The sequence below is a fragment of the Eretmochelys imbricata genome, chromosome 3 (assembly GCF_965152235.1).
Source record: "Eretmochelys imbricata isolate rEreImb1 chromosome 3, rEreImb1.hap1, whole genome shotgun sequence".
Lineage (NCBI taxonomy): Eukaryota > Metazoa > Chordata > Testudines > Cheloniidae > Eretmochelys > Eretmochelys imbricata.
In genome coordinates, this window is record NC_135574.1 from 185,793,013 (window position 1) to 185,818,410 (window position 25,398).

At 42.8% G+C, this 25,398-nt stretch overlaps 1 protein-coding gene across 2 annotated transcripts in view; it reads left to right on the forward strand.

The window, feature by feature from the left end:
* Nucleotides 1-25,398, forward strand: part of EML6 (EMAP like 6) — a 306,539-nt gene that overhangs the window by 151,538 nt on the left and 129,603 nt on the right. For both annotated transcript variants that reach the window (XM_077812018.1, XM_077812016.1), the window contains exon 16: nucleotides 23,985-24,078. In XM_077812018.1, the coding sequence (XP_077668144.1) occupies nucleotides 23,985-24,078 (94 nt within the window). The remainder of the gene's footprint in view (nucleotides 1-23,984; nucleotides 24,079-25,398) is intronic.

The following is a 25,398-nucleotide window of genomic DNA, read 5'->3' on the forward strand; positions in this document are numbered from 1 at the left end:
AGAGTGTTCCTGAGTGGATTGAGGTTCTTCAGGGTCTGTTCTCATGCAAGGATGCTCAGACAGGAAGTAGACTCCCTGCTTCCTCCAGGAGCCATAGAAACAGTACAAGGGAAAAGGATTATACTCAAGATACTTCCTCATCCCCAAGAAGAAAGGAGACTGAAGGCCCATAGTAGATTTGAAACAGCTGGATGTCTTCATCCACAGCCTGAAGTTCAGAGTGATCACCCTGACCTTTATAGTTCCCTCATGGACTTATAGAGGTCAGGGTGATCATTCTGTTTACAGCTCTTGATGTAAAGATGCTTATTTCCACATATCACATTCTGGGGTGCAATTCAGATTAGTGAGAGGTTATGTCACTGCTTGTTCTGTAATCCTGAGTGCCTTAAATGCTCTGCTTCTGTAGCCTCATGTCTGGATGTTCCCAGTCAACATGCACTGAGTGTCTGTGTGTTGAGTAGCCCTGGTTCAGCAACTCTGACTCCAGCAGCCTGCTTTTTTCACCACAGTCACACTCTGGTCTCCACCAGCTTTGGTTACTACTATCCAAGTGATCCCAACACACACCTACCCCTGAATTTCCCCCAAACCATGTACCATGAAATGTCCAGCCCCTCCTGGAACATTCAGAGGAGTGATAAGTTCTGTCGCTCCTTTAAAAAGACAAAAGCGTAGCACCTTCTTGCTTTAACTGCAGTTAATATGACTTCAAGTGAAACACAGTCCTGGGTTGATTCAGAATAGAAGTAAAAGGGTATTTAATGAAAGAGAGAGGTTTTCAGTGAGTTGAAGTATAAGGGATAAAATCAGAAATGGTTACAGGTAAATAAAAGTGAAAAATGCTTTCTAGTAACCAAAATTTAACCAAACTACAGCCTTGGTTCAAGATGAGTTTCTTACCACACGTCCTTCCAGCAAGATTGCTGTCCGCCCCATTGATCAGGATTTCCCACAAAATACAAAGTGCTTGGTTCCTTTGTAAGTCGTGGGTGAAGTATAACTTAGAGTTCTTTGCCCCTCTCTTTTATAGAAATGTATCATTCTCAAAGTTCAGTGCCCCTGCTGTGAGGAATGGGCCATGAACTCAAATGAAGAAGGTTCCATGCTGGTTTCTTCCCCGCTGGTGCTTTCTACAATGCAAATTTATCTGTCCATGCAGTCTCTGATATGCCAGTGAATGGCCACTTGTCTGATTTCCTTGAAAAAAGTCAAGGAAAATGTGGGCCCCTTACTGAATGAGGGAGGCAACCTAATGACAGAGGATGTGGAAAAAGCTAATGTACTCCATGCTTTTTTGCTTCTGTCTTCATGAAGAAGGTCAGCTCCCAGAATACTGCACTGGGCAGCACAGTATGGGGAGGAGGCGACCAGCCCTCTATGGAGAAAGAAGTGGTTCGGGATTATTTAGAAAAGCTAGACGAGCACAAGTCCATGGGGCCAGATGCGCTGCATCTGAGGGTGGTAAAGGAGTCAGCGGATGTGATTGCAGAGCCATTGGCCATTATCTTTGAAAACCCATGGTGATCGGGGGAGGTCCCAGATGACTGGAAAAAGGGTAATGTAGTGCCCATCTTAAAGGGAAGAAGGAGGATCCTGGGAACTACAGGCCAGTCAGCCTCACCTCAGTCCCTGGAAAAATCATGGAGCAGGTCCTCAAGGAATCAATTCTGAAGCACTTAGAGGAGAGGAAAGTGATCAGGAACACTCAGCATGGATTCACCAAGGGCAAGTCATGCTTGACTAATCTAATTGCCTTTTATGACCAGATAACTGGCTCTGTGGATGAGGGGAAAGCAGTGGACGTGTTATTCCTTGACTTCAGCAAAGCTTTTGATAGGGTCTCCCACAGTATTCTTGCCAGCAAGTTAAAGAAGTATGGGCTGGATGAATGGATTATAAGGTGGATAGAAAATTGGCTAGATTGTTGGGCTCAACGGATAGTGATCAATGGCTCCATGTCTAGTTGGCAGCCGGTGTCAAGTGGAGTGCCCCAGGGGTTGGTCCTTGGGCCGGTTTTGTTCAATATCTTCTTTAATGATCTGGAGGATGGCATGGACTGCACCCTCAGCAAGTTTGTAGATGACACTAAATTGGGAGGAGAGGCAGATATGCTGGAGGGTAGGGATAGGATACAGAGGGCCCTAGACAAATTAGAGGATTGGGCCAAAAGAAATCTGATGACGTTCAACAAGGACAAATGCAGAGTCTTGCATTTAGGATGGAAGAATCCCATGCACTGCTGCAGACTAGGGACCGAATGGCTAGGCAGCAGTTCTGCAGAAGAGGACCTAGGGGTTACGGTGGACGAGAAGCTGGGTATGAGTCAACAGTGTTGTTCTACCTGGTGCCAGTGTTATCAGGTACCCCCCCCAGAGGTTGCTGAGATCCCTACTGTTCTGGACTACCTCCTCTTTCTAAAAACATCTAGACTACCAGTGCTTTGCGAGTGCACTTGGCAGCTATTAGCACCTTTCACCCTCTGGTTGACAGACATTCGCTCTTCACCTATTCCACCAGAGTATGGTTTCTGAAGGAACTAGTCAGAACTCTTCCTCCAGTGCTGAAGACTACCCTGATATGGGACCTCAGCATTAACAGATTGTCCATTTGACCCTGTGGCCCTTTGCTCATCTATCTATGAAGGTTTCCTTCCTGGTTCCAATCACCTCAGCTAGAAGAAAGCATGGGCGAGCTAGGGGCCTTTATCAGGGATCCTCCTTCTATGGTCTTCCATAAGAATAAGGTTTTCTTTAGGTTACATCCTAAATTTATTGCTAAAGTAATCTCAGAATTCTATCTGAATCAGATCATCCACTTTCCTATCTTCTATCCAAAGCCCCATGCCACTAGAGAAGAAAGGAGGCTCTGCTCTCCAGATGTCTGTCAAGTCTTGGCATTTGACCTGCAAAGGACGAAACCCTTCAGGAAATCTCCTAAACTGCTTGTTTCCTTTGCGTCCCCTCTCATACTTTCAGCTATCTCTGCACAGAGACGTTCCAAATGAATACCAGGCTGCATCCTGCTTTGCATGTGTTGATGCTGACCCCGCCCCTACAGGGTGTGAGAGCCCACTTGACCAGAGCTCAGGCTGGGCTGGTAGCTTCATTTCATGATGCCTCTCTTCTGGAGAGCTATAGAGTGGCAACTTGAAACTCTGTGCATACATTTGTGGGACATTGCACCGTGGTACAAGTGGGCCAAAAGAAATCTGATGAGGTTCAATAAGGATAAGTGCAGGGTCCTGCACTTAGGACGGAAGAATCCAATGCACCGCTACAGACTAGGGACCGAATGGCTAGGCAGCAGTTCTGCGGAAAAGGACCTCGGGGTGACAGTGGACGAGAAGCTGGATATGAGTCAGCAGTGTGCCCTTGTTGCCAAGAAGGCCAATGGCATTTTGGGATGTATAAGTAGGGGCATAGCGAGCAGATCGAGGGACGTGATCGTCCCCCTCTATTCGACATTGGTGAGGCCTCATCTGGAGTACTGTGTCCAGTTTTGGGCCCCACACTACAAGAAGGATGTGGATAAATTGGAGAGAGTCCAGCGAAGGGCAACAAAAATGATTAGGGGTCTAGAACACATGACTTATGAGGAGAGGCTGAGGGAGCTGGGATTGTTTAGCCTGCAGAAGAGAAGAATGAGGGGGGATTTGATAGCTGCTTTCAACTACCTGAAAGGGGGTTCCAAAGAGGATGGCTCTAGACTGTTCTCAATGGTAGCAGATGACAGAACGAGGAGTAATGGTCTCAAGTTGCAGTGGGGGAGGTTTAGATTGGATATTAGGAAAAACTTTTTCACTAAGAGGGTGGTGAAACACTGGAATGCGTTGCCTAGGGAGGTGGTGGAATCTCCTTCCTTGGAAGTTTTTAAGGTCAGGCTTGACAAAGCCCTGGCTGGGATGATTTAACTGGGAATTGGTCCTGCTTCGAGCAGGGGGTTGGACTAGATGACCTTCAGGGGTCCCTTCCAACCCTGATATTCTATGATTCTATGGCAGGTGTATCCCTTGGCAGAGCACTCCTGCTATCTGGAACAGCAGGGTTTCTCATACCTTCCTCCTCAATGAATACTATTTGTGAGTCACCTCATGTGGAATACATGTAGGGACCATCACTTAACAAAGTCTGGTTACTTCCCTGGTACAGTAACTGGAGTTCTTTGATATGTATGGTCCCTAATGTGTATTCCATTACCTACCCTCCTTCTCCCCTGCTTCTGATCCTTATTCTAAGGTTATTCACAATAGAGAAGGAACTGGAGAGGTCTATGCCCTCAGTTTGGAATATGAGGAGGAGAAAGGCTAAGGTACAGACCAAAGGATGCTACCAATGAAAAATCTTCTGATCTCGGAGGCACATGGAGTGCATGCACATCTCAAGTGGAATATACATAGGAACTATACATTTCAAAGAACTCCAGTTACTGTCACTGTAAGTATCCAGATTTTCAACCAAAATTCTGGATTCAAATACCCAATAAGGTTAGGAAAAATTTAGAACTGGATCCCATTTTTCAGCTTGGGCCTATCTCTAGTTGTGCTGTATCATGTCAACACATAAGAGTGACTTTGTGATGCTACTATATGTTAACCACCAATGTATTGGAAAATTGTAAACACTTGTTCATGCACTGGTTGGAATTTTTAAATGTTAATAAAATCTCTGTTTTTAAAATTATGGAGGGTTTAATACATAATAATACCATAAGGTACCAGCCATAAGTAAAAGTTTTTAAAATTTTATCCATTTTTAATATGAAATCCTTTCTCTCAGAGTTGTGATATTTCATTGTTGACTGAGGTTTTTGAATGAGTTATTTATCTAACAAAGTAAGTTAAGTGAACGCAGTATTGGTGCTGTTGTAATTTTGCATGGCTGCATTCTGTGACTCAGTCTCTGCAACTGGGTTGTCCTGTCTTTGTGTGTGCAATGATCAACAACAATTGCGGTGCTGTATAGTATATTGCATGGTATGTGGCAACTTTAAACCTCCTCTTGAAGTTTACCCCTAAACAGCAGAACGGTTCCTCAAAAATTACAAAATTAAACAACAGTTTTTTGCCTCACTCTAACTAAAAAGCAGAAATTGGAAACTAAATAAAATGTTGCACTGAATATTCCCAAATTTTCAACCCTAATTAAATATGTATGATGAAACATAGTCTAATTATAATGCTTTTAAAAATAGTAATGGATAGAGGTGTTGGTATTCAGAGCTAGCCCTAGGGAAAAGTTCTTCTAGGTTCAGGTTTGCATTCAACAGTGTTAGTAACTTGTAAACTACTCCAAAATTAAGGAAATCTTGCAAGATCAGATCATCTGTCCTTGAAAATTTTCTGCAAACTTTGGCTGTTCTGGGGGTGATTTGGGATGCACCTGGATTCAAACTAGACTACAAACACCTACCCTTCAAGTTTTGGATCTTTATCAGGAACGTTAACTGTAGGGTTTGGTTAAAATCTAGTGATTTTACTGCCAGGAGCAGCCTTTTGGGTGTTGAATAATTTGTCACTAAGGGATCTAAACTAGCTGTTATCACTTAGGAAAGAGATCTTAGAGTCATCGTGGATAGTTCTCTGAAAATGTCTGCTTAATGTGCAGTGGCAGTCAAAACAGCTAGCAATGTAAGAGCCTTTAGGAAAGGGATAGATAATAAGATGGAAAATATCATAATGCCACTATATAAATCCATGATATGCTCACACCATGACTAGTGCATGCAGTTCTGGTCACCCCATCTCAAAAACATATATTAGACTTAGAAAAGACACAGAGATGGGCAACAAAAATGATTAAGAATATGGAACGGCTTCCATGTGAGGAGAAATTAAAAAGACTTCTCATTTTAGAAGAGAAATGACTAAAGAGGGATATGATAGAGGTCTATAAAATCACAAATGATTTGGAGAAAGTGAATAGGGAAGTGTTATTTACTCCTTCACCAAAAACACAAACCAGGGGTCATCCAACGAAATTCATAGGCAGCAGGTTTACAACAAACAAAAGGAAGTATTACTTCACGTGATGCACATTCAACCTCTAACTCATTGCCAGAGGATGCTGTAAAGGCCAAAAGTATAACTCAATTCAACAAAGAATTAATAAGTTCATGAGGTAGGTCCATCAATGGCCATTAGCCAAGATGGTCAGGGATGCATCCCCGTGCTCTGGGTGTCCCTAAACTTCTGATTGCTAGAATCTGGGACTGGACAACAGGGAATGGATAACTCAATACATTTCTCTGTTCTGTTCACTCTCACTGAAGCATCTGGCACCAGCCACTGTTGGAAGACAGGATACTGGGCTAGATGGATTGATCTGCCCTAGTATGGCCATTCTTATGTTCTACAAGGACTGCCAGTTTGGACCCTTAATTTTCATGTGACAAGCATGCCTAGAATTCTTATACCTAAAGTTTACCAACCTTCTCTGATGCAAAATTTTTTGAAAATAGACTTAATCTTATATATGTTAGCTTCTTCAACATAAAGTGCTTAAACATTTTTATTGCTACATTTTCAGCATGTAATGATCTTTATCAATGTGTTTGGCACTAAGGTCATGCCTAGACAAGGAAAATAGGTTGAGTTTTAAAATGGATTGGTTAGCACCTTAAACAGTGTGTTTTAAACCATAGTTGTCATAAACATAAAGGGAAGGGTAACCACCTTTCTGTACACAGTGCTATAAAATCCCTCCTGGCCAGAGGCAAAATCCTTTCAACTGTAAAGGATTAAGAAGCTAAGGTAACCTTGCTGGCACCTGACCCAAAATGACCAATGAAGGGACAAGATACTTTCAAATCTGGAGGGGGAGAAAAGGTTTTGGTCTGTCTGTGTGATACCTTTGCCGGGAACAGATCAAGGATACAAGCCTTCCAACTCCTGTAAAGTTAGTAAGTAATCTAGCTAGAAAATGCGTTAGGTTTTCTTTGTTTTTTTGGCTTGTAAATTCACTGTGCTGGAGGAGGAAATGTGTCTTTTTGTAACTTAAGGTTTTGCCTAGAGGGATTCTCTATGTTTTGAATCTGACTGCCTGTAAGATTATCTTCCATTCTGATCTTAGAGTTGTTCTCTTAACTTTTTTTGTTCTTCTAATAAAGTTCTGACTTTTAAGAACCTGATTGATTTTTCATTGTTCTTAAGATCCAAGGGTTTGGGTCTGTGTTCACCTGTACCAATTGGTGAGGATATTATTCTCTAGCCTTCCCCAGGAAAGGGGGTGTAGGGCTTGGGGGGATATTTTCGGGGAAGACGTCTCCAAGTGGTCTCTTTCCTTGTTCTTTGTTTAAATCGCTTGGTGGTGGCAGCGTACCAAGTTTTTAACCTAAGCTGGTTCCCAAGGCAAGAAAGAAATCTGTGCCTTGGGGAAGTTTTAACCTAAGCTGGTAAGAATAAGCTTAGGGGGTCTTTCATGCAGGTCCCCACATCTGTACCCTAGAGTTCAGAAGGAACCTTGGGGAAGGAACCTTGACAGTAGTATAGACAGAGCTGAACACCTTTAAAAATGTGTTAGCTGGTCCTGGTCAACCAGAGGATTTCCCATCTATCATAGTGTTTAGAAACATATTCTTAAATACAACCTGTTTTTCTACTTTATACATGGCCTAAGAGAAAACAAAAGGGGTTTAAAAAAATACAGGATTTGTACTCTCAGTATCCTTGAAATATAATAGATTCACTATCCACTAAACCATCTTTGTTAATGTGAACAGGAATTTAACATTAATGAGAATTTGAAGGTGCTTTATTATCAGCTTTAGAGAGTCTAATCATACTATTTCATGAATGTAACAAATCTAATAAGAATTAGGTGGAAGGAAAAACTGACTTATTTTAAAATTAATGTAAGGGTCATAACTTTCAGTGATTGTGTTACCTAGTTTATATCAATATCTACATTATTACAAATGTTAATGAATATACAAACAGAATTGAAATGTGTTTTACTTCTTCAACATAAAGTAAATATTTCACCTGCATTTTAGTTTTAGTTTACTTTTTATGTAAGACTATATATGTCCTTTTATAAGCACAAAGCATGAACTGGGCACCTGTCTGTTAGTGATAGGTCTGTACAAAAATACAAAAAAATACAGTCTTTGGTATTGTCATGGCAGTACCTTAGGCCCTGATCATGCAAACACACATGCTTAACTTTAAGCATATGAGTAATCCCACTGACTTCAGTTGACGTCATTGGCGTTCTGCATGAACACACGAGGTGTACCTACATACATCTCATTGCAGGGTTGGGTCCGGTGGTGGTGGTGGTGGTGGTAGTAGTAGTAGTAGCTTTCCCCCACACACCCAAATTAGTTTCAAGTTGCATTAGTATGATACTTGGTGTTATTGCATTCATGCAACGTTATGTGTGCCCTGGGTGGCAAATTTAACACCTGTAATTTCCCATATATATTAACCAGATTATATGTAATTTAGTGGATAAAGTTCTGCCTTATATTTCAAATGTATAGAGTTTAAATCTAGGTGAGATTGTTTTCTTAATGAAAAGTTTTCATATCTTTTTTCTATGTCAAATGTATTGCTTTTTAGCACTTTTTACCCTTGAACATTGTATTTTTCTAAGAAGTATGTAAACAGATCTTTTTCTTAAAGAAGCAAAACATATTAACCCTTTGACCTTCCATTGTTAGCTTCCTTTATCACTACCAGTACCAAAGCAAGATTATATTCTTGCCGTCTTTTTCCTTTTTATCTCCTTTTATTTCTTGTTTCCTTCTCTTTTATTTCTTTGCAATCACAATTGTCCTCCTTTTCCCACTTCTTTACTTCCTGCCTCTTAATTACTCTTCCTCCTCCCTTTTAGTTCCATTCCACTCCCAATACAGTTCCTCTCTCTACTTCCTTAAGTCCCCATTGCATTTCCTTTTTTACCTTGCTTCTCCTATGGCTCAATCCTGCTAGATACTGAGCACTCTGACTACAGTCCAGCAAAGCATTTAAGCACCTACTTAACTTTAAACATTTGAGTAGCCCTGTGGAAGTCATTTAAGTTCTATGGCCTGTGTATTAAGGAGTCAGACTAGATGACCATAGTGGTCCCTTCCATAACCCAGGGTGCCTGGGGTAGCCCAAACTGGAAATGCCAAGGTCAGGGCAGATATTCCCAAATCAGGGCAGATACTCCCAAGGAAATGCCAAAGGAGAGCAGATACTCCTAAGAATGGTGGGTAACACTGAAGTTAAACTCCCCAACCAGTCCCAAACTGTTCTTCTGAACCCCACACTGGTTATCAAAAAGCAAAAAAAAAAAAAAAAAAAAGGAATCACACAGCCCCATTATTGCATTCCAGTTCTCTGGCTCCTATTCAGCACCTAGATCCAGTACAGTAAGAAGTTATTTTAAAACTCGGCTCACTATACACAATGTTCTTCAGACCCCAAATGGACAGCCACATTACCAGGTCAATATTAGGTTGGATCTTACCCAAAATACCATGCCGCCAGCCAATCCTTTAGTGTCTAAAACTAAAGGTTTATTACAGGGGTCGGCAACCTTTGGCATGTGTACCAAAGGCGGCACATGAGCCGATTTTTACTGGCATGCTGCTGCCAGCCGGGGTCCCGGCTGCTGGCCCCACTCAGCCTGCTTCCTGCCTGGGTGAACAGAATCCCAGGCTGGTAGCAGGCTGAGCGGGGCTGGCGGCTGGGATGCTGGCTGGCAGGAGCTAGTGGACGGAACCCCAGACCGGCGGCGGGCTGAGGCGCTCAGCCCACCAATGGTCTGCAGTTCTGTCTGCCAGCCACCCTGAGCCCGCTGATGGTCTGGAGTTCCGGCCACCGGCCCCTTGCCAGCCGGGGTCTTGGCCGCCTGCCCCGCTCAGCCCTCTGACAAGTCTGGGGTTCCGGCTGCCTGCCCCTTGCCAGATTGGGTCCTGGCCATCGGCCCTGCTCAGCCTGCTGCTGGCTGGGATACCAGCCGCCTGCCCCACTCACCTCGCTGCTGGTCTGGGGTTCCAGGGGCCTGGCCCCTGCTAGCTGGGGTCCTGGCCGCCGGCCCTGCTCAGCCCACTGGCAGTCTGGGGTTCCATCAGGGGGCCCCTGTAAATGTAAATTTATTACTGGCATGCGAAACCTTAAATTAATGAAGACTTGGCATGCCACTTCTCAAAGGTTGTCAATCCCTCGTTTATTATAAAGAAGAAAGAAAGAACAAGAAGAGAGCTGTTAAATGGTAAAGCAGTCACATACATACAAATATTCAAAGTCCATTTATCAGGTTCTTAGCAGTATTGGTGAGTTTGCTGGCTTGTTCAGGGCTTCAGTTGTAGCAAAATTCCTCCAGACGTAAGAAGCAGGAATGAAGACAAGAAGCAGGATAGAAGACAAAATGGAGATGATGCAGCTGCCCTTTATAGTCCTTTTGCCATATGTCTGGTACTTCCTTTGTTCCAAACACAAACTCATAGCACATGGCATTAAAGGGCCTTATAGTTCTTTCCACAGGCATGCCCCTGCATGCCTTGCTGAGTCAAAAGTTGTAGTCCCTGGCCCTTTCAATGGATTCATTGTACAGTTGATGTCCCTTAATGGACATCAAGCAGGGGACTGGGGCACATGACTTACGAGGAGAGACTGCGGGAACTGGGCTTGTTTAGTCTGCAGAAGAGAAGAGTGAGGGGGGATTTGATAGCAGCCTTCAACTACCTGAAGGGGCGTTCCAAAGAGGACGGACCTTCGTTGTTCTGAGTAGTGGCAGATGACAGAACAAGGAGCAATGGTCTCAAGTTGCAGTGGGGGAGGTTTAGGTTGGATATTAGGAAACACTATTTCATTAGTAGGGTGGTGAAATAGTGGAATGGGTTACCTAGGGAGGTGGTGGAATCTCCATCCTTAGGGGTTTTTAAGCCCTAGGTTGACAAAGCCGTGGCTGGGATGATTTAGTTGGTGTTGGTCCTGCTTGGAGCAGGGGGTTGGACTAGATGACCTCCTGAGGTATCTTCCAACCGTAATCTTCTATGATGCCATTCTGTCTGGGAGTGTCACCCAGAAACACAGTACAAGTTTGGAAATACAGATATACCCTCCATATCTATAACTCATAATACAAAGGAGATACAAGCATATAAACAATATTATCATACTTATAACATTTTCACAAATACCTTACATGCCATATCTGGTCAGATTCCTTGCAATTTTATAATATTGGTGGTATTAATAATGTAAATGGTATCCCATATTCCATATAGCATCACACTTCCTGCCTGTAGAATCTGAGGGTACAGATCATAGAATCATAGAATCATAGAAACATAGAATATCAGGGTTGGAAGGGACCTCAGGAGGTCATCTAGTCCAACCCCCTGCTGAAAAGCAGGACCCATCCCCAATTAAATCATCCCAGCCAGGGCTTTGTCAAGCCTGACCTTAAAAACTTCTAAGGAAGGAGATTCCACCACCTCCCTAGGCAACGCATTCCAGTGTTTCACCACTCTCCTAGTGAAAAAGTTTTTCCTAATATCCAACCTAAACCTCCCCCACTGCAACTTGAGACCATTACTCCTTGTCCTGTCCTCTTCCACCACTGAGAATAGTCTAGAACCATCCTCTCTGGAACTACCTCTCAGGTAGTTGAAAGCAGCTATCAAATCCCCCCTCATTCTTCTCTTCTGCAGACTAAACAATCCCAGTTCCCTCAGCCTCTCCTCATAACTCATGTGTTCCAGACCCCTAATCATTTTTGTTGCCCTTCGCTAGACTCTCTCCAATTTATCCACATCCTTCTTGTAGTGTGGGGCCCAAAACTGGACACAGAACTCCAGATGAGGCCTCACCAATGTCGAATAGAGGGGGACGATGACGTCCCTCGATCTGCTGGCAATGCCCCTACTTATACATCCCAAAATGCCATTGGCCTTCTTGGCAACAAGGGCACACTGTTGGCTCATATCCAGCTTCTCGTCCACTGTCACCCCTAAGTCCTTTTCCGCAGAACTGCTGCCTAGCCATTCAGTCCCTAGTCTGTAGCTGTGCAGTGGGTTCTTCCATCCTAAATGCAGGACCCTGCACTTATCCTTGTTGAACCTCATCAGATTTCTTTTGGCCCAATCCACCAATTTGTCTAGGTCCCTCTGTATCCTATCCCTGCCCTCCAGCGTATCTACCACTCCTCCCAGTTTAGTATCATCCGCAAATTTGCTGAGAGTGCAATCCACACCATCCTCCAGATCATTTATGAAGATATTGAACAAAACCAGGACCGACCCCTGGGGCACTCCACTTGACACCGGCTGCCAACTAGACATGGAGCCATTGATCATTACCTGTTGAGCCCGACAATCTAGCCAACTTTCTACCCACCTTATAGTGCATTCATCCAGCCCATATTTCCTTAACTTGCTGGCAAGAATACTGTGGGAGAATGTGTCAAAAGCTTTGCTAAAGTCAAGACACAAGCTTTGCTAAAGTCAAGATACAGATGTGGGGACCTGCATGAAAGACCCCCTAAGCTTATTTTTACCAGCTTAGGTTAAAACTTCCCCAAGGTACAAACTATTTTTCCTTTTGTCCCGGGACTTTATTGCTGCCACCACAACACGTCTAACAAATATAACAGGGAAAGAACCCACTTGGAAACATCTTTCCCCAAAAAATCCCCCCAAGCCCTACATCCTCTTTCCTGGGGAAGGCTTAATAAAGATCCTCCCAATTTGCATAGGTGAACAGAGACCCAAACCCTTGGATCTTAAGAACAATGAAAAAGCAATCAGGTTCTTAAAAGAAGAATTTTAATTCAAGAAAAAGTAAAGGAATCACCTCTGTAAAATCAGGATGGTAAATACCTTTCAGGGTAATCAGATTCAAAACATAGAGAATCCCTCTATGCAAAACCTTAAGTTACAAAAAGACACAAAAACAGGAATATACATTCCATTCAGCACAACTTATTTTATCAGCCATTTAAACAAAACAGACTCTAACGCATATCTAACTAGATATGCTAGATTAATCTAGCATAGATTCAACTATGATAACAACTAGATTAATCCTTTACAGGAGTTCTGACCTGCATTCCTGCTCTGGTCCGGCAAAAGCAACACACACACAGACAGAGAGAACCCTTTGTCCCCCCACTCCCTCCAGCTTTGAAAGTATCTTGTCTCCTCATTGGTCATTTTGGTTAGGTGCCAGCGAGGTTGTCTTAGCTTCTTAACCCTTTACAGGTGAAAGGGTTTTTGTCTCTGGCCAGGAGGGATTTAAAGGTGTTTACCCTTCCCTTTATATTTATGACAGTCCTACACCCCCTTTCCTGGGGAAGGCTTGATAATAATATCCTCACCAATTGGTACAGGTGAACACAGACCCAAACCCTTGGATTTTAAGAACAATAAAAAATCAATCAGGTTCTTTAAAAGAAGAATTTTATTTAAAGAAAAGGTAAAAGAATCACCTCTGGAAAATTAGGATGGTAAATACTTTACGGGGTAATTAGATTTAAAACATAGAGAATCCCTCTAGGCAAAACCTTAAGTTACAAAAAGACACAAAAACAGGAATACACATTCCCTCCAGCACAGGGAATTTTACAAGCCAAAACACAAAAGAAAATCTAATGCATTTTCTAGCTAGATTAATTACTAACTTTACAGGAGTTGGAAGGCTTGCATTCTTGATTTGTTTCCGGCAAAGGTATTACACAGACAGACAAAACCCTTTGTCCCCCCCTCCAGATTTGGAAGAATCTTGTCTCCTTATTGGCCATTTTGGGTCAGGTGCCAGCGGGGTTACCTTAGCTTTTTAACCCTTTAGAGGTGAAAGGATTTTGCCTGTGTCCGGGAGGGATTTTATAGCACTGTATAGAGAAAGTTCCCTTTATAATTATGACAGGGCGGTACTATTCTTCCATTTGACAGCTCTGGCCAGAGGTACAGAATCACTTATCTGTAAGGGGTTAATCGGTTCAATTAACCTAGTTGGCACCTGACCAGAAGGACCAATGGGGAAATACTTTCAAATCTGGAGGCGGGAACGTTTTGTTTGTACTCTCGTTGTTTGTTCCCTCTCGGGACAGAGAGAGAGAGCGAGACCAAGCAGGTAAACCAGCTCCTAAAAAGATCCTGAAATGATACATCTAAAATTGCAGAAATTGTAAGTAATAGCAAGGAAATGCATTAGATCATCTTTTGTTTTTAGCTTGTGAATTTTCCTTATGCTAAGAGGGAGGTTTATTCCTGTCTTTGTAACTTTGAAGTTGAGCCTAGAGGGGAATCCTCTGTGTTTTAAATCTTTTTATTACACTGTAAAAAGTACCTTCCATCCTGATTTTTGCAGATGTGATTCTTTTACTTTTTTTTTAAAATAAAGTTCTTCTTTTAAGAACCTGATTGATTTTCAGTGCCCTTAAAACCAAGGGGTTTGGTTTGTGCTCACATTGTACCAATTGGTGAGGATATTATTCTCAAACCTCCCCAGGAAAGCGGCTGAAGAGGTTTGGGGGGATATTTTGGGGCAATAGGGACTCCAAGGGGACCTTTTCCTGAATCTTTGTCTAAATCACTTGGTAGTGGTGGCAATACCACTCAAGGACATGGAAAGGATTTGTGCCTTGGGGAAGTTTTTAACCTAAGCTGGTAGAAATAAGCTTAGGGGGTCTTTCATGCGGGTCCCCACATCTGTACCCCAGAGTTCAGAGTGGGGAAGGAACCTTGACATGGTGGCAGAGCGGTGGGATCATTTTCAGATCATTTTGAACCGGAAGCACAACAGGATTTTAAAAGGTTTTGTAAAAGGTGATTGCAGCTGTAGATTCTGTCTCTCTGCCTGGGGGACAGAGCAGCAGGCATAACAAAAGGATTTTTCTGTAGGCTGAGAACAGCTATCAGGAAAAAAAGGTATCAGGTTATAGCACAGCAAAATTTTACAAGCCAGTTTTTTTGTTTTGTTTTGTTTTCTTTCTAACTCTCGGGTGTAAAGTTAGTTAAAAACAGAGAGGTTAGGATGACAGACTGCACTGCTCAACAGAAGTTGTAATTAGCCAGCTTTGAGGCTGAGGAAAAACAAAAGAAACGTGAAAGACGGGTATAACTCAGAAAGATGGAGGCAAAAGAAAAAGAAATGGAGGCTGCTCACAGGAGACAAATGGAAGCAAAGGAAAAAGAAACGGAAGAGAAGGAAAAAGAGAGGAAGCATGCACTGGAGATGGAGAAGGCAAAGGCTCAGCAGAATGTACCGAATAACCCTAACAATCCTTCCCCAGCAATCCACAAATGGGAGCGACTATGTCCACAGTATGATGAATCCAGTGATATTGCTGAATATTTTCTCACCTTTGAGAGACTGTGCACACTCCATAAAATTCCTGAAGCTCACAAGATGACCACATTCATCGCAAAATTGACTGAAAAAGCTCTGGACATATTCAAGATGCCTATTGATGAGGCTTCTGACTATAATAAATTAAAGAATTTGATTTTAAAACAATTTCAAGTTACACCTAAAACTTACAGAGTAAAATTTAAAGCCCTTAAAAGAGGATCTGGACTAAGTAATGTGGCTTATGTAAACCAAATAACAAATCTGTTTGGTAAATGGCTCAAAGAACGGGATGTAACTAGCTTTGGAGAAATGTGGAATTTAATGATACAGGAGCAATTTCTGAATATGTCCAAGGATGATATAAAACAGTGTTTATGGGATAAGAAAATAGACTCAGCAGGAAGTCTTGCTTCTTATGCTGATCAATACGAGCAGTCCCAGACTGCCAAAGAGGCAGGGCAAAACAAAACAAAACAGGTGGAGGGAGGAGAGAGGAACAACCCTGGTCGCAGTTTGAATGGATACCAGAAGGAACACCCTCAAACTACACCCTACTACCGGGGGCAGCCCAAGGCCCCAACTACACCCCAAGGAACACTCCAGACACCTTATCGTCCCACCACACCATTCTCCAGCAACCCACCTTGCCCCAGTGGCCCGTCAGCTGGACGATGTTTTAAATGTAACAAGCTGGGGCATGTAAAGGCCAACTGCCCCCAAAACCCCAACAGATTACAGTTCATTACACCAGGGTCCCACCAAATGGCCCTGAGGCCCAGATGCCTCCCAGATACCCTCAAAGCAGAGGAAAACTCTAAGTGTGGGCAGGAAAAAGGTTACAGCATGGAGGGACACTGGAGCACAAGTGTCAGCCATCCATGCTTCCTTAGTGGACCCCAATTTAATCAACCCAGAGGTCCAAGTGATGATTCAACCCTTCAAGTCAAACTCTTTTGACTTGCCCACAGCCAAGTTGCCTGTCCAGTACAAGGGCTGATCAGGAATGTGGACTTTTGCAGTCTATGTTGATTATCCCATCCCCATGCTGTTGGGGAAAGACTTGGCCAATCATGTGAAACTAGCCAAGAGGGTGGGAATGGTCACCCGCAGCCAGGCTAAGCAAGGAACCTTAACACACCTTACCTCACATGGATGCTGTGAGGTAAAAATACATTTTAAAAAGAAAAGGAGTACTAGTGGCACCTTAGAGACTAACCAATTTATTTGAGCATAAGCTTTCGATGCATCTGATGAAATGAGCTGTAGCTCACAAAAGCTTATGCTCAAATAAATTGGTTAGTCTCTAAGATGCCACTAGTACTCCTTTTCTTTTTGTGAATACAGACTAACATGGCTGCTACTCTGAAACCTACATTTTAAAAGACTGTGAAGTCCTCAGATACTATTGTAATGAGGTCATACAAGTACTTTATATCGTAGACATGATAGCTAACACATATTAAAACACAACTTGTTTTTCTAGTCTAGACATGGACTGTACATGTAAGATACAGCTTGCAGGGGAGAGGCTTAAGGTGATGGCTGACAACCACACAGGTGTGAGATCCTTGACAATTGGTTTCCCGTTGTCAAGATATGCAGTGCCCTCTACTCTGCTCCCGTTCTCACATTCATCTATCTATTAGTTAGTTGCTCTAACAATCACCTATGTGCCTTCTCCCACAAGGTCTGCTATGCATGGTCCAGCCTTCCTGAGCTCATCCTCCAGGCCTCAACCTGTTCACATTTAAGTCCTTCTTAAACACCTATTTCTGTTGTAACCCATAATTAATCTAGTTGATTTGTATAGAAAATCCATTTTATAGTTCCCCTTCCTTGAAGTATGTTTACTTTGCTGTTTGTCCATCAAAGAACTCTTCAAGGCAGGCATCACCCCTTCTTATGTGTCCGGAAAATGCCTCGCATATTATGGGTGCTACCATAAACATATAATAATATCCAGAACAATAGAATGTTATAATGGATGTGGGAGCTCTCCCAGTATTTAGGTACTTAGTTCCACAAAACTGAGTTACTGGGAATGATATGTTGTTTTGCAAACAGTTACTGGATTTTTCAGCACAAAAGTCTGTTTCCTTTCGCATATAGTACAACAGGTACACACATTTTTTCAGAATCCTTCATTGTGTCCTGCTCTGAAAATTCTGCCTACAAATTCATAGTCTCAAATTATTCCGATGCCAATTGCAACTTGTTAGTTAAAGTGGAGTTCTGTTCCGCATGTAAAGCAGGGATATTAATAAAGAATTTTTACAAAGAAACATTTCTTTATTGCTAGTCAATACTTCACTTGGAAACAAATCCTATTCTTAGCATACAGCTTGATAACCAGATGTGTGCTTAGGAGTTCTTCAAGTACAGTGGGAGAATTAATTCTTACCCATGTTTAGAGAGCAGCAGTTGAGCTGTTTCACAATCGCTGCTGCATAAACCTATGTTCTTCTTCAAGTGATTGTCCACCCAGATTCCACTCTCAGTGCTCATGCCCCCATGCATTTGAGATTGGATTATTTTTGAATAGCAGTGCCTGTTGTTTCAATGGCTGTGCTCTGCATGCCTTCACATCCAGTGAAGTCTCATGAGAGACCGTTGAAATAGGGAGTAGACTCCCTGCTTCAACTCAGAGCAATGGAAGAAGTGTCCTTAGAATTCACAGGAAAGGGCTTTCATTCCCATTACTTCCTACTTCCAAACAAGAAAGGGGGTTGGAAACCCATCCTCAATCTTTGCGGTCTCAACATGTTTATTCATCATTTCTAATTCTGCGTCATCAGCTAGCTTCCGTAATACCTTCCCTGGATCCTCTGGACTGATTCATAGCTCTCAACCTTCAAGATGCTTACTTTCATACCTCCATCTTCCCAGCTCACAGAAAATACCTGAGATTCCTGGTAGGAGCATCTCAATACCAATACAGAGTCCTGTCTTTTGGGTTCTCAGGAGCTTCTCAGGTCTTCACTGAAGTCCTGTCTGCACATCTTTGTAGGTGAGGAATACAGGTTTATCCTTATGTAGATGACTTGGTGGTTCAGGGAAAATCCCTACAGCAGGAAACCGACTAGATTTATTAGAATCATAGAAGATTAGGGTTGGAAGAGTCCTCAGGAAGTCATCTAGTCCAACTCCCTGCTCAAATAAGGACCAACACCAACTAAATCATCCCAGGTAGGGCTTTGTCAAGCCGGGCCTTAAAAACCAGTAAGAATGGAGATTCCACCACCTCCCTAGGTAACCCATTCTAGTGCTTCACCACCCTCCTAGTGAAATAGTTTTTCCTAATATCCAACCTAGACCTCCCCCACTGCAACTTGAGACCATTGCTCCTTGTTCTGTCATCTGTTCTGTTCTGTCATCTGCCACCAATAAGAACAGCCGAGCTCCATCCTCTTTGGAACCCCCCTTCAAGTAGTTGAAGGCTGCTGTCAAATCCCCCCTCACTCTTATTTTCTGTAGACTAAATAAGCCCGGTTTCCTTAGCCTCTCCTCATAAGTCATGTGCCGCAGCCCCCTAATAATTTTTGTTACCCTCTGCTGGACTCTCTCCAATTTGTCCACATCTTTTCTGTAGTGGAGGGCCCAAAACTGGGTGCAGTGCTCCAGATGTGGTCTCACCAGTGCCGAATAGAGGGGAATAAATCACTTCCCTTGATCTGCTGGCAATGCTCCTACTAATGCAGCCCAGTATACCATTAGCTTTCTTGGCAACAAGGGCACACTGTTGACTCATATCCAGCTTCTCATGCATTGTAATCCCCAGGTCCTTTTCTGCAGAACTGCCGTGTAGCCAGTTGGTCCCCAGCCTGTAGCACTGCATGGGATTCTTCCATCCTAAGTGCAGAACTCTGCACTTGTCCTTGTTGAACCTCATCAGATTTCTTTTGGCCCAATTCTTCAATTAGTCTAGGTCACTCTGGACCCTATCCCTAGCCTCCAGCGTATCTGGATAGAGTACCCCCCAGCTTAGTGTCATCCGCGAACTTGCTGAGGGTGCAATCCATCCCATCATCCAGATCATTAATGAAGATGTTGAACAAAATTGACCTTAGGACTGACTAGGATTAGATCCTCCATCTGTTTACCTCACTGGGGCTAAAAGTCAACAAGGAAAAGTCCATTTTGACCCTGACTCAGACCGTGCAGTTCATTGGTGCCGTATTAAATTCCAAATGATGATAGGCCAGAGCATTTTGGACATTTCCCAGAACACCAATGAGATGTGCCTCAAAGTCATGTGACACATGGCATCTTGTGCCTTTGTTACACAGCATGCTATACTTTGCCTTTAGCCTCTGCAAGGATAGTTGAGATCAGCCTATCCACCGAACAGACACAGCATGAACCTGTTGGTCACAGTTGCTCTAGAAGTCCTATTCTCATTAAATTGCTGGACAGAACCACTTCAGCTGTGCAATGGAATTCCTTTCTTGGTGCCTCTTCCTACTTGGGCCTTGGTGATGGATGCCTACACAGAAGCATGGGAAGCTTGCCTCGAACAAGTCAGGATTCAATTATTATGGTCTCCATGGAAAGCCATGCTACATATAAATGTCCTGGAGCTCAGAGCCATATGGTTGGCATGCAAAGCCTTTTTACCCCTTCTCTAAGGCCTCACCATTCAAATGCTGACAGACAACATCACTGCAATGTACTATATTGACAAACATGGTCAGGGAGGGGACACATTTCTCCCTCTCTCCCCCAACACACAATGTGTCAAGAGACAACACAACTTTGGAACTGGTGCATACGTCACCATTTTACACCAGTAGCCCTCTACCTACTTGGGCTACAAAACCAACTAGTGGATCAATTCAGCAAGGATTTTTCAGTGAATCACAAATGGTCCCTCAACGACTCAGTCTTCCATGACATCATCTTCAGGTGGGTTTCCCTATTTGTGCCCAGAGGGGGCACAAGCCTGGGTTCGCTGACAGAAGCTTTTCTTCTCTCATGGGCACCAGGACTATTCTGTGCCTTCTCACAGATTTCTATGATACACAGAGTTCTTCGAAAACTACAACAGAATGCAGGCCATGTGATCATGGTAGCCCCTGCATGGACCTGGCAGTTTTGGTTCTCCATCCTGGTGAATCTATCTTTCTGACTTCTCTCTGACTTAGTTTCCCACCACTAAGGCCAGATCCTGCACCCAGCTCCAGCAGGACCACCCAGGTGGTGGCTGAATGACTTCATTAAAGAGCTGCTCATCTGAATTAAAAAACATCTTGTTACAAAGCAGAAAAACCTTCAACCAGAATGACCTACAGGGCTAAATGGGGGAGATTTTCTATCATGGTGGTTCAGCAGCAGCTTTTGCCATTGACAACCTCAGTCCTGACTCTTTTGAACTATTTACTTACCCTGAAGCAATCTACACTTCGTTAGTTCAATCAGGGTACATTTAACAGTGATCTCAGCAAATAACCCTCCAGTTCAGAGTTACACTATATTTTCACATCCCTTGATGGGGAGATTTTTTAAGGGTCTCACTCATGTCTTCCCATCTATTGGGTAGCTTCCCTCTTCCTGTGAATTCAACTTAGTTGTCATTCAGTTAATGGGACCCAACCCCCTTTGTACTCTTGGCAACCTGCTTTCTTTACTACCTGTCAATAAAAATGGCCTTTCTGATGGCTACTACTTCAGTTAGTAGAGTGGCAGAAAGTCAGTCCCTTATGGCAGTCCCACTTTACACCATATTTCATAAAGACAAGGTCAACCTTAGGCTGTACCCGAAGTTCCTTCTTAAGGTAGGCTTGGATTTTCACCTCAGTCATATATATCTGCCTACCAGTTTTCCCCCAAAACCTCATTCCACCCCAGGCAAAACAAAACTTCATACCGTAGACTTGGTGAGGCTTTATCCTTTTCTTTGGAAGTCATTTAGATCCTCTCCCAGACTGTTTGTGGCTTTCATAAAAAGGGTTACTGGGTAACCTATTTCCATGCAGAGGTTATCTAAATGGATTTCAGATCATATTAAGAATTGCTATCAGATGGATAAGAAGTATCCTCCCAGTTACATTAGAACCCAGTCCACTAAGGCTCAGGCAGTCTCTGCCGCTTGCTTGGGTAATATACTAATATCTGAAATATGTAGGGTGAAACCTGTAATTCTGTTAATACATTTACTTCCCATTATACCCTGGTACAGACTTCCAGATTGGATAGCCAACTCTGATAATGCAATCCTGCAGTCGTTCTTTAAATAGGACACCTCTTTCCACCTTGAGGCTTGAAATAACTGCTTGCCAGTCACCAAGAGTGGAAGCTGTATGGGCAATCATTCAAAGAAAGAATGGTTACTTTACAGTAACTGTGGTTCTTCGAGATATGTTTTTGCTTTTTTTGCCTCTGTCTTCATGAACAAGGTCAGCTCCCAGACTACTGCACTGGGCAGCACAGTATGGGGAGGAAGTGACCAGCCCTCTGTGGAGAAAGAAGTGGTTCCGGACTATTTAAAAAAGCTGGATGAGCACAAGTCCTTGGGGCCAGATGCACTGCATCAGTGGGTGCTAAAGGAGTTGGCAGATTGCAGAGCCATTGGCCGTTATCTTTGAAAACTCACGGCAATCAGGAGAGGTCCCTGACGACTGGAAAAAGGTGAATGTAGTGCCCATCTTTAAAAAAGGGAAGAAGGAGGATCTGGGGAACTACAAGCCAGTGAGTCTCACCACAGTCCCTGGAAAAATCATGGAGCAGGTCCTCGAGGAATCAATTTTGAAGCACTTAGAGGAGAGGAAAGTCATCAGGAACAGTCAGCATGGATTCACCAAGGGCAAGTCATGCCTGACTAACTTAATTGCCTTCTATGATGAGATAACTGGCTCTGTGGATGAGGGGAAAGCCGTGGATGTTATTCCTTGACTTTAGCAAAACTTTTGACATGGTCTCCCACAGTATTCTTGCCAGCAAGTTAAAGAAGTATGGGCTGGATGAATGGATTATAAGGTGGATAGAAAGCTGCCTAGATCGTCGGGCTTAACGGGTAATGATCAATGGCTCCATGTCTAGTTGATAGCCGGTATCAAGTGGAGTGCCCCAAGGGTCGGTCCTGGGGCAGGGTTTTGTTCAATATCTTCATTAATGATCTGGAAGATGGCGTGGATTGCACCTTCAGCAAGTGTTTGCAGACTACACTAAACTGGGAGGAGTGGTAGGTATCCTGGAGGGTAGGGATAAGATACAGAGGAACCTAGACAAATTAGAGGATTGGACCAAAAGAAATCTGATGACGTTCAACAAGGACAAATGCAGAGTCCTGCACTTAGGATGAAAGAATCCCATGCACTGCTACAGACTAGGGACCGAGTGGCTAGGCAGCAGTTCTGCAGAAAAGGACCTAGGGGTTACAGTGGACGAGAAGCTGGATATGAGACAATAGTGTGCCCTTGTTACCAAGAAGGCTAACAGCATTTTGGGCTGTATAAGTAGGAACATTGTAAGCAGATCGAGGGACATGATCATTCCCTTCTATTCGGCATTGGTGAGGCCTCATCTGGAGTACTGTGTCCAGTTTTGGGCCCCACACTCCATGGATGTGGAAAAATTGGAAAGAGTCCAACAGAGGGCAACAAAAATGATTAGGGGGCTGGAGCACATGATTGATGAGGAGAGGCTGAGGGAACTGGGATTATTTAATCTGCGGAAGAGAAGAATGAGGTGGGATTTGATAGCTGCTTTCAGCTACCTGAAAGGGGGTTCCAAAGAGGATGGATCTAGACTGTTCTCAGTGGTAGCAGATGACAGAACAAGGAGTAATGGTCTCAAGTTGCAGGGGGGAGGTTTAGGTTGGATATTAGGAAAAACTTTTTCACTAGGAGGGTGGTGAAGCACTGGAATGGGTTACCTAGGGAGATGGTGGAATCTCCTTCCTTAGAAGTTTTTAAGGTCAGGCTTGACAAAGCCCTGTCTGGGATGATTTAGTTGGGGATTAGACCTGCTTTGAGCAGGGGGTTGAACTAGATGACCTCCTGAGGTCCCTTCCAACCCTGATATTCTATGATTCTATGTTGACCCATAAAAATTCCATGGCCTACTCTTCTTCCCTAAGGACTAATTCAGAGTCCTGTCTATGTGGGATTCTTACTGGTGAAGGAAGTGAATTGCAGTTGAAGCTCCTTTATACCCTCAGCTGTGGTGGTTGTGAGGTTATGCAGGTTCAGGCATGGCCCCCGTGGAATTGCTATTCAAAAATAATCTGATCTCACATGAATGAGAGAGTGGAATCTGTATGGACAACACCTCTTGAAGAACCACAGTTACTACAGGGTAAGTAACCATTCTTTCCTCCTATATCCCTTTTCATGGTGGTCAATTGGCTAATGGATCGAATAGTTACACACAAGACTTGCAGCTGTGTGCTCTTAAACCTACTCTCCGTGGTAGAGTGAATGGTTTCTCCATATAGCTGTATAGACCCTTGCACATTTCTCAAATCCTAACCTCAACCCGGCACAATACAACTGTACCATTCTGCTGCGTTCAAGGCCTTTTGTTTCAAGTCAGAGGATCAAGAACTGTAAAAGTACTTGTACTTGACTATGTATTTGTTGCCCACCGTAAAACATTCCATTTTGTTATGACTGCTTTGAAATTCAATTTGCAGTATATTAGTTGTGTTGTACAAGCTGTTAATGAAATATCACCTTTGATATTGTATATTATTTTTGTACAGCTGATGGGAAGTTTTTGGCATCTATTGGGTTAGATGATAATCACACCATTGTATTTTGGGATTGGAAAAAAGGAGAAAAGATAGCCACAACAAGGTAAGAATATTTCCAAGTGCAAACATGCACTGCGATGATCACTGCCTATTCCGGTCACCATTTTACATTGTTCTGTATAATATTAACTAAAAATTTTAAGATATTGTTTGGAATAAAAAATATCACATCTCTCTGAAAACAGAGTAATGTTTCAGAAGAATATATCTAGGTAAAAAACATTAGGATATATAGTTTAAAATTGGAAAATTCTGTAAACTGTTTCTACCGGGAACTCCCTATCCTTTCTGGGAAGATTGCTGCATTGGAATCTTAATAAAAAAGAATAACCCTTTATAGGGCTCATGTAACTTTTTTTTACATTCTTTCATCCCTTGACCCAGGATTGTCAAAATCATTTAAGTCAAAAATTGTGTATTTTTCCTTATATGATGGATAGTATTCTGTATTGAAGATTCCCTCTCGATGTACATATACTGCTTTATATCAAATAAGGGGAGGTGGGTCCTCTAATATAAACAGATTTTTCCAGGCCTATTGGTACTGCCAGGTCACCTGTCTCCCTGCTGAATCAGCAGTTTCTGCAGTATTTGTCCCTTTGAGTCACTAACAGGAAGCTTAGCTGCTAACAGCAGTGGTTAAGAAACTTTTGCTTGAAACAGATAGTATGAATAGAATTGGTCTGCAGGTCATATTTCTGATAGATTTTTTTATTTTAAAATATGGAATAGCAATTGTTTCTTTTTATTAAAATAGTTTTGTTCGTAGCAAGATTCAGACAAGAATGTTAAAAATTTATAACAAACTAAAGAAAGAGAGTCTGACGAAGTGGGCATTCACCAACGAAAGCTTATGCTCCAATACATCTGTTAGTCTATAAGATGCCACAGGACTCTTTGCCGCTTTTAAAGAAAGAGAGAAAATCTTGCTCCCTCTCTCCCTCCCTACACTCTTCAAGGAAGTATTCTCTGTCAGCTTCTCATAATACACAAATTATTTCTTTAATACATCTTTTACTCTTACTTATATAGCAAATGTAAAGGGTTCATGACATTTTTTTTACTTTGAATAAGGGGTAGCCCACCTGAAAAGGTTTGAGAAATGCGTTCCATACCATATGAAAGTTGGGATGCCAAGTTACTCACCGGGGTATACAGAAATTGTTTCTGTCTCTAATGGTTCACCAGAGAATGGTTGTTAAAATCAAGAGGGTCATCAGAATTATATGACTTTTTTTAAGGTCTGATATTTTGGACCTATCTAGAACAAATTACATGGTCATTCTAGAAAGCTGAGAATCCCCATTTTAAAATACTAATAATATAAAGTATCAGTTTCTACCCTTGATGATTGACAACACAT